Here is a 14,487-nt window from a genome sequence, read left to right as displayed (position 1 = left end):
AATTACCTGTTCACTGTAATGCCTAACAACACTCCACATAAGCTGATCTCTCTTGTAAAATTGGTATTGAATTTCGTAATAAGCAAGCCTGGGAGGAGAAAAAGGAAAGATTCAAAGATACTTATATAAAAAAAAAGGGACTTAAAATTTGAATGACAGCTAATGCTAATCATAGCCTATTCTTTCACAGTCGACTTCGTATATTTACCACATAACAATTTATGATTGTCTTAATAATGGTTACTAAATTATTATAAAAACAGTGCACAAGTTTTTCATATATGCATAAAGAGTGAGGAGATTCTTTAAAAGTCAACCATCGTCCCACCGCATAGTGGATTTTAAAGGTTTATTTTCTTATTTCCCACTTTGAATTCTTTCTTTTCTTTCATATGCAAAGATAAAATGTTTAAAACATTTTGTATGCCCTGTTTACACTCAAAATTGTGGAGAAGTATTTCTCTATGTTATTTAAAACTCTACATAAACATTTTAGACAGAAGCATATCATGTTACCATGTGGCAGTGTCAAAACAAGCAATTCTTCCACTGTCAGACATTTCCAATTTTTGGTAAAATAATTAATGATGCCATGTGTATGTTGAATATAACTATTTGGTTGAACTTCAAGATTAGATTACTTTTTGGAAAGAATTTCCAAAAAGAGAATTACTGAGTGAAAAGCAACAAAACATTTAAGGCTCCTAACAAATGTAGTTTTCCACTTACACCAACAGTATTTAAAAAGTGCCTATTTCGTAGAACCACCCCTGACTAGTATTAAATAGGATTTTAAAATAGAATCGCTCATATTTTAAAATCTTTGATAAGTTGCTTTAATTTGCATGTATTATTTGATAAATAATAACATCATCATTCCTTAATTATCTCCTATTGTTCTCTGGCCACTATACCATTAGAATCTAGGTTTTTCTTATCAATGTTTAATATTAAGATAATAGTCCTTTCTCTGTCATTATATTTTCCCAGTCTTTTGTTTTTAATTATTTTCATGGATTTTGTTGAAAAGTATTTGATTTTTATGTGGTTAAACATATCTTTTATTTTCTATTAAAATATTTTCCACTGCTTTTAAACTTAGAAAGGCATCCTCTATTCAGAGATGTCTTTTTTTTTTTGTCTTTTTTTTTTTTTTTTGTCTTTTCAGTTTAGGTTTTATGTTTTATCATTCGTTTTCTCTGAAATTTAGTAGTGTACATGTAAGGTAAAAATGATCTACAGGGATTTTTTTTTTCACCCAGATAATTACTTGTTCCAATGCCATTGCTGAATTGCAATTCAATAACAATTTATTTATTGTATACATATCTAGCATTACATATCTCTGAATATAACATGTTTTAAAAATGGTCAATTTACAATATAACACTTAAAAATTCAATTATTATTCTATATCCACATATAATCTAGACATGAGTAATCAAAGAAAACAAGACTCTTCACCTTATCATTATGAATACAATAAGCATTCCTAAAGAGTACAATCACAAATGGACCAAATTCTCCAACTGTTAAGTAGTAAAGTTATCCTTTTCCTAAGCTAACATTGCACAAGTGGAGAGAATTAATCTCCAGAAACATGACCTTGGTACACCTGCTTTCCAATGTACTCTAACAGAAGTCTTACTTGAATATAAGGTCATCCACATCAGTCAGAGTAGCACCTATGCTTTTCAACAGCAAGTTGACAGACTGAACTGCAAACATTTCCTGTTTTTCTCTTTCTGATCCTTCACCTCCGGAACCCAAAGACAAACTCAAATGCAACTAAAAGAAAAATAATGTTCAATAAATGAAAGCTAAAAGTGAAAATTTTACATATTTAGGATCCAGGTAGTCCAGAAACAAACCAAAAAAAATCTTTCGATTAGAGTCCTAGTGAAAGCTATTATTTGATACTATACATTATAGCAGAACAACCCACTTACACTTGATTCTCTTTGCTTTTTGAAAAAATACAAATTAGTCTGATCTAAAAATAGAGTTCTAATTTTTGCAATGTATATAAATGCCATTGTATTCATATGAAGGAGACCAACACACTTTACAAAAATGTCATAATCATTTTAAGAAGAAAAACATGTCAACTGGCACACAAGTAATCTGCCAGTCAAAATAATAGATAATAACGATAACATGACAATTAAGGTAAGTTAGCAAGTTGTTAAGTTTTTAAAAGTATAATAAGGTTTTCAGTTTCCACAGACCCTCCAACTAAGTATTTAAACATGAGATTTCAGATCCTCATTTAGCTGCTACTTCGTACTGAACCATTAGTGTAACAGTGCAAGAAGATACAGGCAAAAGGTAATTCAACATGTGTAAAGTAGATGAATTTCCTTTCTCATTTTGTCATTTCCTAGCCATATTAACTAACTAATATAGAGCTCAAGTAAAGTGGACTTGGGGCAAGGCCAGGAAAGCCTGCGGTTGTTTTTTTCTTTCATGTGACCTTCTGCCCACATGAAGAGTCTGGGAGTGTTGGGATCCAGGAAAGGTAACCACAGGTAAACACTGATCCAGCCTTTCCCTAGGGCATCATTACTATGGGCTATGAAAATAATTGTTGTTCATAATCTTTACCATTAGACTTCATGGCTCAATTGCCACTGTGCCTAAGAACACAAATAGGTAAATTATCAATCATTAATATCCCTCTAGAATACAATATCCATGAAGCTATTTTATACCTCCACAGCAACTTTCATAATAAGCATTCAGTAAATATTTGTTTAAGGTGTGGTTCAATCCCACAAATAACTGATTTTCACTTAAAAGTGAAAAAGAAATGGTATATTACCTATCACATAAAACATTACCAATTTTAAACCTGACACTATCAATGTCTGGTATCACCAAACTGATATACCAATTTAAAATAATAATTTCATTTTAGAAGTCCATTCATTTAGCTGAAGAACTGGTAAATGCAATTGAAAGTAATGTGCTGTAAACAGTTTTTGAGAATGTAAAGGATCATCAATATTTTAAAGAGTTACTTAATTATAAATCTGGCCCATTACACAAGTTTAGAGCATTATGGTTGATAGCATTTGTGAATTTACTAAGCAGTCACCTTCTCCTATAAAAGCTAAAAAGAACAACAAAAGGGAAAAGAGAAATGAGTTCATAAAGTACAAAATCAGGCAAATGAAAGGTATCCAATTTTCCACTCCCTTAGTTACAATCAAATTTTGGAAGGGGGGAAAACACCACATCAACAGTATAGTACCTACTTCAGCGTTTTCGCATTCTGGTTACGGCACCCATTATAGCTCTCTGTTTAGACAGTGATAGTAGTTACAAAGTGCAACCAAAACATTAAATGTTGGCAAGCACTTCTACGCTTAATTAAGAAATGCTTTTGTCAGCTTCTTTGAATAAAGGGGTTATTAATTCAAGACTGGAAACATGCTCTGGTGGTTTCTCTGTGGGAATTATGGCTGTACATGTGTTACAGAGAATTGTCTTAATTATTTTGATTAATCAAATAAAATTCCCACCAAATACATGATGCAACAAATTAAAACCTACGTTGGTCCACAGACCCTTTAAAAAGTTCTACAATAATTTCACTAAATTTTCAAATTAATAATTACAACAAACCTTCACAGGAGAAATATGGAAATGTTCAAAGAAACTAAGAATTGACATATCAGTCATTGAAGTCTCCATTAATTTTGCATTTAGAGCATCAATATCTGGTTGGATTAACTTTGTCTGAAAAAAATAAAATCAAGAATTTCTATTTTAATTATTTTCTCTATTATAGTTAATTCAAAAAAGGCTGATTTAAATTTTTTTAATTTTATATTTTTCCCAAGAAATGAAAATTTTTACCCGTTTTCTTTCAGCTTCGGGGTCTGTTGTTGGGGTAAACAGTACAATAACAGCTCCTAGAAACCCCTGATCAATTTTTAAGGCCATTTCCTGAATGAGGACCATAAAATACCTAAGGAAAAAAAATTTAAGATGGAAAAGGATTTCTACCAAATCTTTTAATTTTCGATGTTAAAACTTTGATTTTAGTGAAAAGTCACAGTTATATCTTGTTCCTTCATCTCCTAAAACTTATGTTAATAAGATCAAGGTCTTCTTAGATTGAGACCTTCTCACTGGAGTGAAAGCTTCACTCAGGGTAATATTGCTGCATTAACACTTAGCACTTACAGTCCCAAATGCTACATTCGTCATGTCACAGATGAAACAAATACAACTAGATCATGTAGCATGTATGATCCAATTTTTAAAGTTCACAGTGATTACATTAAAGAACACAGCTCACAAATACGTATCATTTAGATTTCACTTACTATTTTATATTCTAATTGGAGTTATAAAGGGAAGAAGATACTTGAAGAAATTCTACACTTTAAAATATGTAGCGACTACTACTAAAATAAGTTGAAGCATAAAAGATTACTTGACCAAAAGTGAATTAACAGGTTCAGTTGGAAAATACTTTTTACATGAAAGTCACTTTCAAAAAGAGTGAGATTTATTTTCAAAGTAGATTCTCATTTTAAATTCCTTTAGAGCAACAGCAGGAATCTTTACTTACTTGAACTGTAAGACTTTACTGTACTCATTAAATCTTGTGATGACACTCACATCAATGAAAGGCTTGGGCTCTAAGAGGAAGAAGTAACACATGAAAAAAAAATAATGCTTTATACTAGGTCAAACTGATGCCTATTTAACTTTTACAAATAAGTTATATCTATGTCATAACTTATTTCTTTTTACCTGAATCTAAAGCAATAGATTTTGGAGGGGCAACAGGATGAAATACAACAGGGAACATCGCACCTGGCAACTGATTATCAACCTGAAAGAAAAGAAAACCAACTTACCAAGATTTCAAATAATTTAAACTTTTAGTTTCAAAGATAACGTTATAGAAGAGGCCACTACCTTCATCATAATTGTCTGCGTGTATATGTGGTGTAATTAGAAGTTTCATTTTAAACCTGTAAAAGTTATATACTTCAGCAAGGGTAAGGCTTTAAATAAAGGACTATATAAATACTCTCATGATTGTATTAACAGTGTGCAATATGTACATCATTAATGAAAATACTTGTATCTATGGATCCCGCAAGATTTCAATTCTCTATGGTGTAAATAAAACATAAGTGGAAACTGAATATGAAATTAAGGAATGAGGTAAAAAGAAAAAGAATTAAAGTAGGCTAAACAGTACTTAACAGCTAAAAGGAAGGAAGGAAGGGAGGGATGCTGGGAGGGAGCAAGCAAGCATCCAAAAGGAACCTCCAGCAAAGCTCTGCTCTCTGCCCTGAAGAATGACAAAGGAAAATCTTATATGGGGGTCCCATGACAAATTCAAAGGAACATTTAAAAATAACAATCCCAGTGCAAGAAAACCCTTTTGCAGGCTAACTGCTCAAAATTAGTCTTAACAGTCACGAAGTGTATAAGTAAGATGTTGAATAAACAGGATATGTGGAAGAAGGGGAAAAAACATACAAAGAAAAGATACCAATTACAACAATGTAAACTATAAAGTTGTAAAAAAAAAATTTCATTCCCAAGATTTCCAAAGTGATGATAAACACTTATTTGAGGATGACAACGTTACCTGAAGCCAGTACAACCTGGCCCTTAAACTTCTCTGGTGAGAAGACTGCTTAAATTCAATCTGAATTCCTGATAAAAAGTCTCGTTTAATAGGGCAACGAATAGGGAGGCGCATTTCCATTGGATCTTTATCAAAATTGACCTGGAAAAAAAGCACATGGTTTTGTGATGAGCTGCTATTAGCACAGTAGCTATTCCATTTTAAATATCTGTTTATTGATCAAACTGAAAAAATCTTTATCTTTGTGTCTCACCAACAGATCTATCTTAAGGTGATCTACAGTTGAGGTCTCTGAAGCAAAAGCACCACTTTTCTACCAAAGTTATTAGAAAAACAAGACAACAATTGTGAAACTTTTCAAGTATAGAAACTATAGTTTAAAAAACATGCTTTATGTAAAAGAAAACTTCTTCAAATAATGAATAGTTCCAGATAATTCTTTTTTTTTTTCTTGAAACGGGGTCTTGCTGTCACAAGTGCAGTGGCAAAATCACAGCTCACTGCAGCCTCAACCTCCTGGCCTCAAGTGATCCTCCCGCCTCAGTCTCCCAAGCAGCTGAGACTACAGATGTGACACCATGCCCAGCTAATTTTAATTTTTATTATCTTTTTTGTTTAGAGACAAGGTCTCACTATGTTGCCCAGGCAAGTCTCAAACTCCTGGCCTCAAGTGATCCTCCTGCCTCAGCCTCCTAAAGTACTGGGATTACAGGTGTGAGCCACTGTGCCTGGCCCCAAGATAATTCTAAACAAACTCTGTTTTGCAATCAATAATTGATAGCTTAGTCATGTCTGACACTAATTATATAGTTTTTTTTTAATCATTTAAGTATGGCCAAAATTGATGGGGGTGGTGGGGAATGTAACTGGTGACACTGCTACCCAAACCATCAGACAACAAAGACAAAGAGTAACCAAACTGCATGATTAAACTAGAGCAAGCTGGAAATTGCAGTCAAGCTTCTTCAGACTTCCTGGAGCATAGGTGACTTTTAGTTTTAACTGTGTAAGGGCCCAGGTGGAGTGCATCTTTATTTGTGAATGCCTACTCATGTCCAACAATCACTCACATTTATTGAATTTACTTGAGCAGGTTTTTGTAGGTTTTTCCTGAATGAAATATGTAATTTTACACAGTCTTTATTTAGCAATATGTATTAGTGTCATTCAAAATATTTTAAAAAATTGCAATGAAGCAATCTTAACTTCTCCCTAATCTTTCTGAAAATAAGTTCCTTAAGACTATCTGATTTGTTAATAGAATTATAAAAATATAAAAATGCAATAAAATTATTAAAACACCGATTTAAATCCTGTTTCATATATATGATTAAATAACAATCTGTTTTAATTAAAAATATACTTATGTGTATCAGTCATGCCAATCCTATTAAGAAATAAAAGTTTATCTACTAATAAGTTCATTTTTGTACACGTCTTTACTTGGGCATTACAATTTTACTTACTACCACCACCAGGAAAATACACATATAAAAATAAAAAAAAAAAGAATTTTGGTATACCTCAAAATTATTATCTAGCTTAATCCAGCCATGGTCTCTTGATATTTGATGTTTCTGATAGGATTGTTCCAGTAAGATTATCTGCTTTTGACTAAATGGCTTCCATTTCCGTTTTGGTTTCATCTCCCAAACAACACCAGAACTGAGTAATTCACACAAAAAAATTAAATTAGCAATATGTATTTAGATCTGTGGAACTTCATGCAACTCCAGATTATTGTAACTATTATTTTCCTATGAAAATTACATTAGTATAAGAAACTTCTTAAAGTAACGAACTATACCTGTGTTGTAAGAGTACAAAAATAAAAGAGGCAGGCAAGAAAATAACTTTTTCTATCAATGTTGACATCAATCAATTAAGGGACTGGCAAACTTTTTCTGCAGAGGGCCATATATTAAATAGTCAATATTTTAGGTTTTCTGAACTGAGACAAAATTCAAGTTATTAGATAGGCAACTTAGATACAAAAGAGAGATATTTAATTGATTTAAATAAATTTTTAATTGATGAAATTTAGAATATAAGAGCAATTCTTAAAAACAAGTCTATTAATGAAAAAATAAACTTCTTTTGTGAAAGTAACATGTCACTTAGTGTTATTTATTACCAAAATCTATCGCAAATGTTCATCTATTAATGGTAATCTGTAATGAGCATCTTTAAAAATACCATTTCACACAGATAGGTGCTGCCAAATACTGACATTGATCAATGAGAATTTATTATTTTACTAGAGCATATATATCACTTGGAAGGCATTTATAAAATTCTATTAAATTATTCTCTTGATATTTGCCTTTTAGTATATTAATACATTGCAGGTCAATCACTTCCAATTCAAAGTTAGGTAGAAGCTCCTCAATTGCACAAACGAATTGTGAAATGAGGAAATTTCCTTACACCTGCATTGAGGTCAGAAAAAATGTTGCTGGAACTGGAGTTGCCGGCCATAAAATATATCCTCTCCAAATATATGTGGAAGTGGAGATTTTGCTTCATGTTTTAACTTTGGACAGCACAGGAAGTACATGGAATATCCTGATATTACTTGAGATTCAAACATTAGTGGTCTTCAAAATTGACTATACTGTAGTATAAATTTTTCATATAAGCACTGTCTTCCAATTTTAGCTTGAAATTCATTTAAAAAATCATCAGTTCTGCAATTATGCAACAAAAACTAATTTCCAAAGCCACTATTATTGGTGTTTAATAATAGTGGTTGAGGGTGGTTCTTTTTGTTCAAAAACATTTTAATGCTGGCCCAGAATTCAAAGAGTACAATAAAAAGTTACTGCTGCTAACCCATCAAACTGCTATGTGGTAACACAAGTCAGAACATTCAGATTCTAGTTCTGGCAAAAATTCACAGAACTGATGATAGTTTAGTCCACAAGACTTAATGAAGTTTACTATTTGACACTAGTGGTTTGATAACAAAAGGTGGACTGAAATATTTTCTACTAAGTACCTGCTCACAAATAATACAATAGGCTTTAAATGCTTTACCTTTTCACCAGCTTTATGAATTTGTCCAACTAAGTCTTTTTCTGTTCCACACATATTTTTCCCATAATCAGTTGTATCTATCTTCAGGTTATATTGAATTAGTATTTCATGAGCTTGTTTGAAAATATTCTCACCTACAGTTGTCCTAGGCAAACTATTTATAGAGGTTAATCCTTTAGTCACTTCAAACTCAGTGCTGACTTCTCAAATATACAACTGAACAGTATTGGTAACATCTGTTGACTCATCAAGAGCCAAGGGAAACCACACAATATCATTTGCCTTGTTTTTTAAATTGACTATTGATGTTGTTCGCAATGTCTTCAATTCTTTAAGCAACTGTTCCTACTGAAAGGCTAATGGCCTTAAACAAGCTCATTTTCTCCGATACATTTCTTTAGCTGCTGCAATCAGACATAATTCAATTAACTCACCATTGGTAAAAGACTTAAAAAACTTTCCTGGCTTGGCTAACAAATAAGTCATTCAGAAACTTACTTTGCTTGCAGCCTCATTATTGTTTTTTATATTTGTGAAGATATTCTGTGTGATGATATATTTTGCCTTAAATTTTCTAATTTTTCTGGCCATTGCTTTCCTGTGATTTGGAAATGTTATGGTAAGTGCTTAGTTTGGAAACTATATTGTCAACATATATTGTATTATTTCAGCACAGCTGTAGTTTCATAACATAGTAAAATAATGCTTTTTTAAATAAGAAGATAATCCACATTTCATTACAAAAGAATAACATTCAAAGTCCACTTTTCTCTTGTTTTGATATGATGGATATATATCAGTAATAAAAAAAATGCTGCAGAACAATATGCATGAACTCAAACACGCTGTGATCTGTAATGCACTGAGTAGCAATGTCAAAGCAGCCATGTAAAAGAACAGAAATCACTGTGTCCCAACAAAACATTATTTATGGGAAATAAACTGAATTGCACAATTTTCATGTTACTTTCTTTTAATTTTTTTCAACCATTTACAAATGTAAAACAAATTATTCTTAAGTCAAAAGCTGTACAAAAACAGGCACTGGACTAGATTTGGTTCACAGGCCAAACTTTGCTGGCACGTGAATTAGAGAATACTAAAATCTATAATATTTTACTTTACATAGCTTGTTTATACTAGTCAATGGTAGTGTTAACAATGTTCTAACTATAAAATGTATTTAGAGGATACCAGTCAGTGAAGGCACTGAATAAAATATCTACTATAGACACTATAAATCCAACATTATTCACGATAAAAACTCTGAGACAACTCAAAGGGGAACTTCCTCAACTTGATAAAGAGCACCTACAAAAAACTTATAGCTAACATCATAGGGAGAAACCAGATGCTTTCCCACCAAGATTAGGAACAAGGCAAGTATGTCCACTCTCAATTATTCCCACCTCAACATAGTACTGAAGTCCAAGAAGTGGTAAGACAAGAAAGTAAATTTGGGAGTGAAGAAATCAAGTGCCTATGTTCACATTTGACATGACTGTCTAAACAGAAAATCCCAAAGAATCAACCCAAAAACTCTGGTAACTAATAAGAAATTATAACAACATTGCAAAAATATAAGGTTAATATACAAGTCAACTGCTTTCTTACATGCCAGCAATAAACAATTAAAATTTAAAATAAAAACAGAATACCATTTACATTAGCACCAAAGAAACAAACTATGTATAAACACAATCTAATACAAAGTGTATGTGATCTAAATGAGGAAACTACCAAAGTCTTTCAACAAATTATGTTGGAGCACCCGGACAGCCACATGCAATAAAGCAAATCTAGACACAGAGCTTTCATCTTTCACAAAAAATAACTCAAACTGGATTCGACTTAAATATAAGTTTGAGATCAGCCTAGACAACATGGCGAAATTCCATCTCCACAAAGAAATAAAAAATATCAGCCTGGCATGGTGGCACGTGCCTGTAGTCCCAGCTACTCAGGAGGCTGAGGTGGGAGGATTGCTTGAGCCTAGCTGGCAGAGGTTGCAGTGAGCGGTGATTACAACACTGCATTCCAGCCTGGGCAACAGAGTGATACTCTGTCTCAAAAATAAATAAATACGTACATACATAAAAATAAATAAATATAAAACACAAAATTATAAAACTCCTAGAAGATAATAGGAGGAAATCTAGGTAACTTTGGGTATAGTGAAGACTTCTTATATACAACACCAAAAGTGCAATCCATGAAGGAAAATAATTGATGAGTCTGATGTAAAATATAAAACTTCTGCTGTTAAAAACAGTTAAGAGCCGGGCGCGGTGGCTCAAGCCTGTAATCCCAGCACTTTGGGAGGCCAAGACGGGTGGATAACGAGGTCAGGAGATCGAGACCATCCTGGCTAACACGGTGAAACCCCGTCTCTACTAAAAAATACAAAAAACTAGCCGGGCGAGGTGGCGGGCGCCTGTAGTCCCAGCTACTCGGGAGGCCGAGGCAGGAGAATGGCGTGAACCCGGGAGGCGGAGCTTGCAGTGAGCTGAGATCCGGCCACTGAAGTCCAGCCTGGGCGACAGAGCGAGACTCCGTCTCAAAAAAAAATAAATAAAAAATAAAAAAATAAAAACAGTTAAGAGAATAAAGAGATAAGCCACAGACTGGGAAAAAGTATTTGCAAAACACATATCTGATAGAAGACTAGTATCCAAAATAAACAAAGAACTCTTAAAACTCAACATTAAGAAAATAACCTAATTTTAAAATGGACAAAAGATTTGAACAGGTGGCTCAGGAAAGAAGATATATAGATGGCAAATAAGCATATGAACAGATCCTCAACATCATGTCTCATCAGAAAACTGCAAAGTAAAGCAATGACATACTACTACATCCTTATTAAAATAGCGAAAATCCAAAACACAATACCAAATTTTGGCAAGGATGTGGAGCCACAGGAACTCTCATTTATTGCTGGGGGGAATGCAAAATGATGCAGCCACTTTGTAAGATAATTCGGTATTTCTTACAAAACTAAACATACTTTTATCATATGATCCAGCAATCACATTCCTTGGCACTTACTCCAAAGAGGAGAAAAACATATGTCTACACAAAAACTTGCACATGAATGTTTATAACAGCTTTATTCATAATTGCCAAAATGTGGAAGCAACCAAGACCTCCTTCAATAGTTGAATGGATAAACAAACTGGAGTAATAGTCCATTCATACAATGGACTATTTAATAAAAAGAAATGAGCTGTCAAGCCATGAAAAGAAACAAAGGAACCTTAAAAGCATACTGCCAAGTGAAAGAAGTTAATCTGAATATGTTACATACTGTTTGATTCCAACCAAATGAAATTCTGAAAAAAGAAAAACTTTGGAGACAATAAAAAGATCAGCGGTTTCCAAAGGTTTAGAAGAGGAATGGAGGGATTAACAGGAGGAAGCTGAGAGACTTTCAGGGCAGTGAAACTATCTTATATAATACTGTAATGGTGAATACAGCTTATTATGCATTTGTCAGAACTCATAGAATGTACAACACAAAGAGTAATACTTAACGTTAGATACAGAAGTTAGATAATAATGAAGTTAGATAATAATGTAGTATCAGTATCAGTATTAGCTCATCAATAGTAAGAAATGTACCACACTACTGCAAGATGTTAGTAACAGGAGAAAGAAGAGTGTGGGTATATGAAAACTCTTTATTTTGCACAGTTTTTCTCTAGACATAAGGCTGCTCAAAAAAAAGTCTGTTTTTAAAAATTATGTAACTGATGTTTTTCCTTTGGAAATCTAGATTTCACTGAATGTGTACCATGTCATAAAAAAGGTACTGAAGTTATTTTAGATAAATTTTTAAATGTTCTTATAAAGGTAAACCTGACAAACTAGGACAGCGTATACAATATTAAAGTAAAAAGTTTTATCAAAGAACAAAACAGAAAACTGGACCTATATAACTAAAAATGATTACCATGTTTAGTTTAAAAATATCATATAATACCGAAATATATAACAAAGAATGCATTGCCTATATATATATAAATATATTAACATTATATTAATAGTATGTATGATACCATTTATGATCATTAGTTTGTCAGGTGTTGTGCAAAGTTCATTACATAGATTATCTATTTAATTTTCTCCTTAATTTGCTTTTCTTTCCCCAAACATGTGCTTATTGACAGATCCTATCGTGATTATATTTGGTATCACGTCAACCATTCCACCCATCGGCCTCCAAAAAAGAATAAGCGTTTTACCAAATTAAGTGTGATTTTTAAAATCAACTAAATGTTCTAATATTTTTCTTACACAGGTTTAAATAGAACTACAGAAAATAACTGGTCCCATAACTATTACAAAATTCTAAATGGCCACCCATTAAAGATTATGTACTCATATTAAATACTGCCTCCTCTCTGAACCTTTTTTTCAATTTGTTTCTGTTTCCCCTGACTCTTGACAGTTTCTCCAACCTCTACTGCACAAACTAGTCACTTATACCTCTGTATTTCCATTGCACACATACATCCTTCTTCGTACATCCTTTCCTTTTCTATTTTTGCAACTCATTACACACACACACACACACAAGGACAACAAGGAAAGAAACAAACCACTTTTTTCCCCACCAACTGACAACGAGTATTGTGAAGACAAAGACAGCATCTTAGTCATCTTTGTATCCTCGGGGCTTTTCAACGAACAGTTCAAAGAATTATTCAGTAAGTTTTACTGAATAAATATACAGCATACCAAAGTCAAACCAGGTATCTTTTTACTTTCCTCAAATTGGCTATTATGAACTCAATGCCTTTTAAAGGTTTAGGATGTCTTATTTTCCTTCTTGCATACCTGGTTATCCCAATATATGAAACTTCCTGTTTGCTTTCATTGTTAACCAGTGAAAGCCCAAGACTGTGGAGAGACAAGTTTATTTCATAATCAGCCTGTTCCATTTCTTCTGCCTGTAGTGCTTTGGAAACCAAGGCAACATCATCGGTGAAAAGCAAAACTCTCTGGCGCCCATCTAGAAATGATACCCAGTGTATCTGGATGTTTGCATCATATGGAAACTGTCCACATTCATCCTGGGAAAAAGAAAGACTTTTCATTAAACCTGCACATAGTAACTTTTTATTATATAAAATTGAACTATAATAACTGAGAAAGATTGAAGAAGTTTAAGAAGCACTACTAAAATTGAAAAATTCTAACCATCAAAATGACATAAATTAAGTTATAATCTATTTTAAAATATACTCACAAATTATTTTCAAAAACTAAGACTAATAGTACGTAGTTTTTTAATACCTTAGTTTGAATAACCAATTGAGTGCTGAAAGGGCACAGAGCAGGATTTTCAAGAGGATACTTTGGTGGCACCAATGCAATAAGATGATTATTTGTCTCCAAGCTGGAGAACAGAATGGTTCAGAAGTTTTATCAGAAATGTAACTTTAGGCCAGGTGTGGTGGCTCACGCCTACAATCCCAGCAATTTGGGAGGCTGAAGCGGGTGGATCACCTGAGGTCAGGAGTTCGAGACCAGCCTGGCCAACATGGTGAAACCCCGTCTCTACTAAAAATACAAAAATTAGCCAGGCATGGTCGTGGGCGCTTGCAATGCCAGCTACTCAGGAGGCTGAGGCAGGAGAACTGCTTGAACCCAGGAGGCGGAGGTTACAGTAAGCTGAGATAGCATCACTGCACTCCAGCCTGGGCGACAGGAGCGACACTATATCTCAAAAAAAAAAAAAAGAAAGAAATGTAACCTCGGACAAAACCAGCCTAGCTTATTTTTATGTTTTCGTGATCTATAACATAGGAAATATTTATGTGAATCAC

The 14,487-nt window shown here is 33.2% G+C and overlaps 1 protein-coding gene across 7 annotated transcripts in view; it reads right to left on the bottom strand.

Moving 5' to 3' along the window:
• The window catches only part of LOC105489206 (vacuolar protein sorting 13 homolog C), a 196,008-nt gene that overhangs the window by 31,111 nt on the left and 150,410 nt on the right, over nt 1-14,487 (bottom strand). For all 7 annotated transcript variants that reach the window (XR_011626463.1, XM_011753896.2, XM_011753907.2 and 4 more), the window contains 9 exons: nt 13,496-13,731; nt 7,144-7,285; nt 5,621-5,761; nt 4,768-4,849; nt 4,583-4,652; nt 3,862-3,973; nt 3,628-3,741; nt 1,649-1,788; nt 7-88 (listed from right to left, as the gene is read on the bottom strand). Coding sequence is in view for 6 of the 7 variants with exons in the window: in XM_011753896.2 (XP_011752198.2) it covers nt 7-88; nt 1,649-1,788; nt 3,628-3,741; nt 3,862-3,973; nt 4,583-4,652; nt 4,768-4,849; nt 5,621-5,761; nt 7,144-7,285; nt 13,496-13,731 (1,119 nt within the window). In the remaining variant the exon portion in view is untranslated. The remainder of the gene's footprint in view (nt 1-6; nt 89-1,648; nt 1,789-3,627; nt 3,742-3,861; nt 3,974-4,582; nt 4,653-4,767; nt 4,850-5,620; nt 5,762-7,143; nt 7,286-13,495; nt 13,732-14,487) is intronic.

The sequence above is a fragment of the Macaca nemestrina genome, chromosome 7 (assembly GCF_043159975.1).
Source record: "Macaca nemestrina isolate mMacNem1 chromosome 7, mMacNem.hap1, whole genome shotgun sequence".
In the NCBI taxonomy this organism is placed as follows: Eukaryota; Metazoa; Chordata; class Mammalia; order Primates; family Cercopithecidae; genus Macaca; species Macaca nemestrina.
The sequence above is the reverse complement of the archived record's forward strand: the minus strand, read 5'-3'. Positions and strand labels throughout refer to the sequence as shown.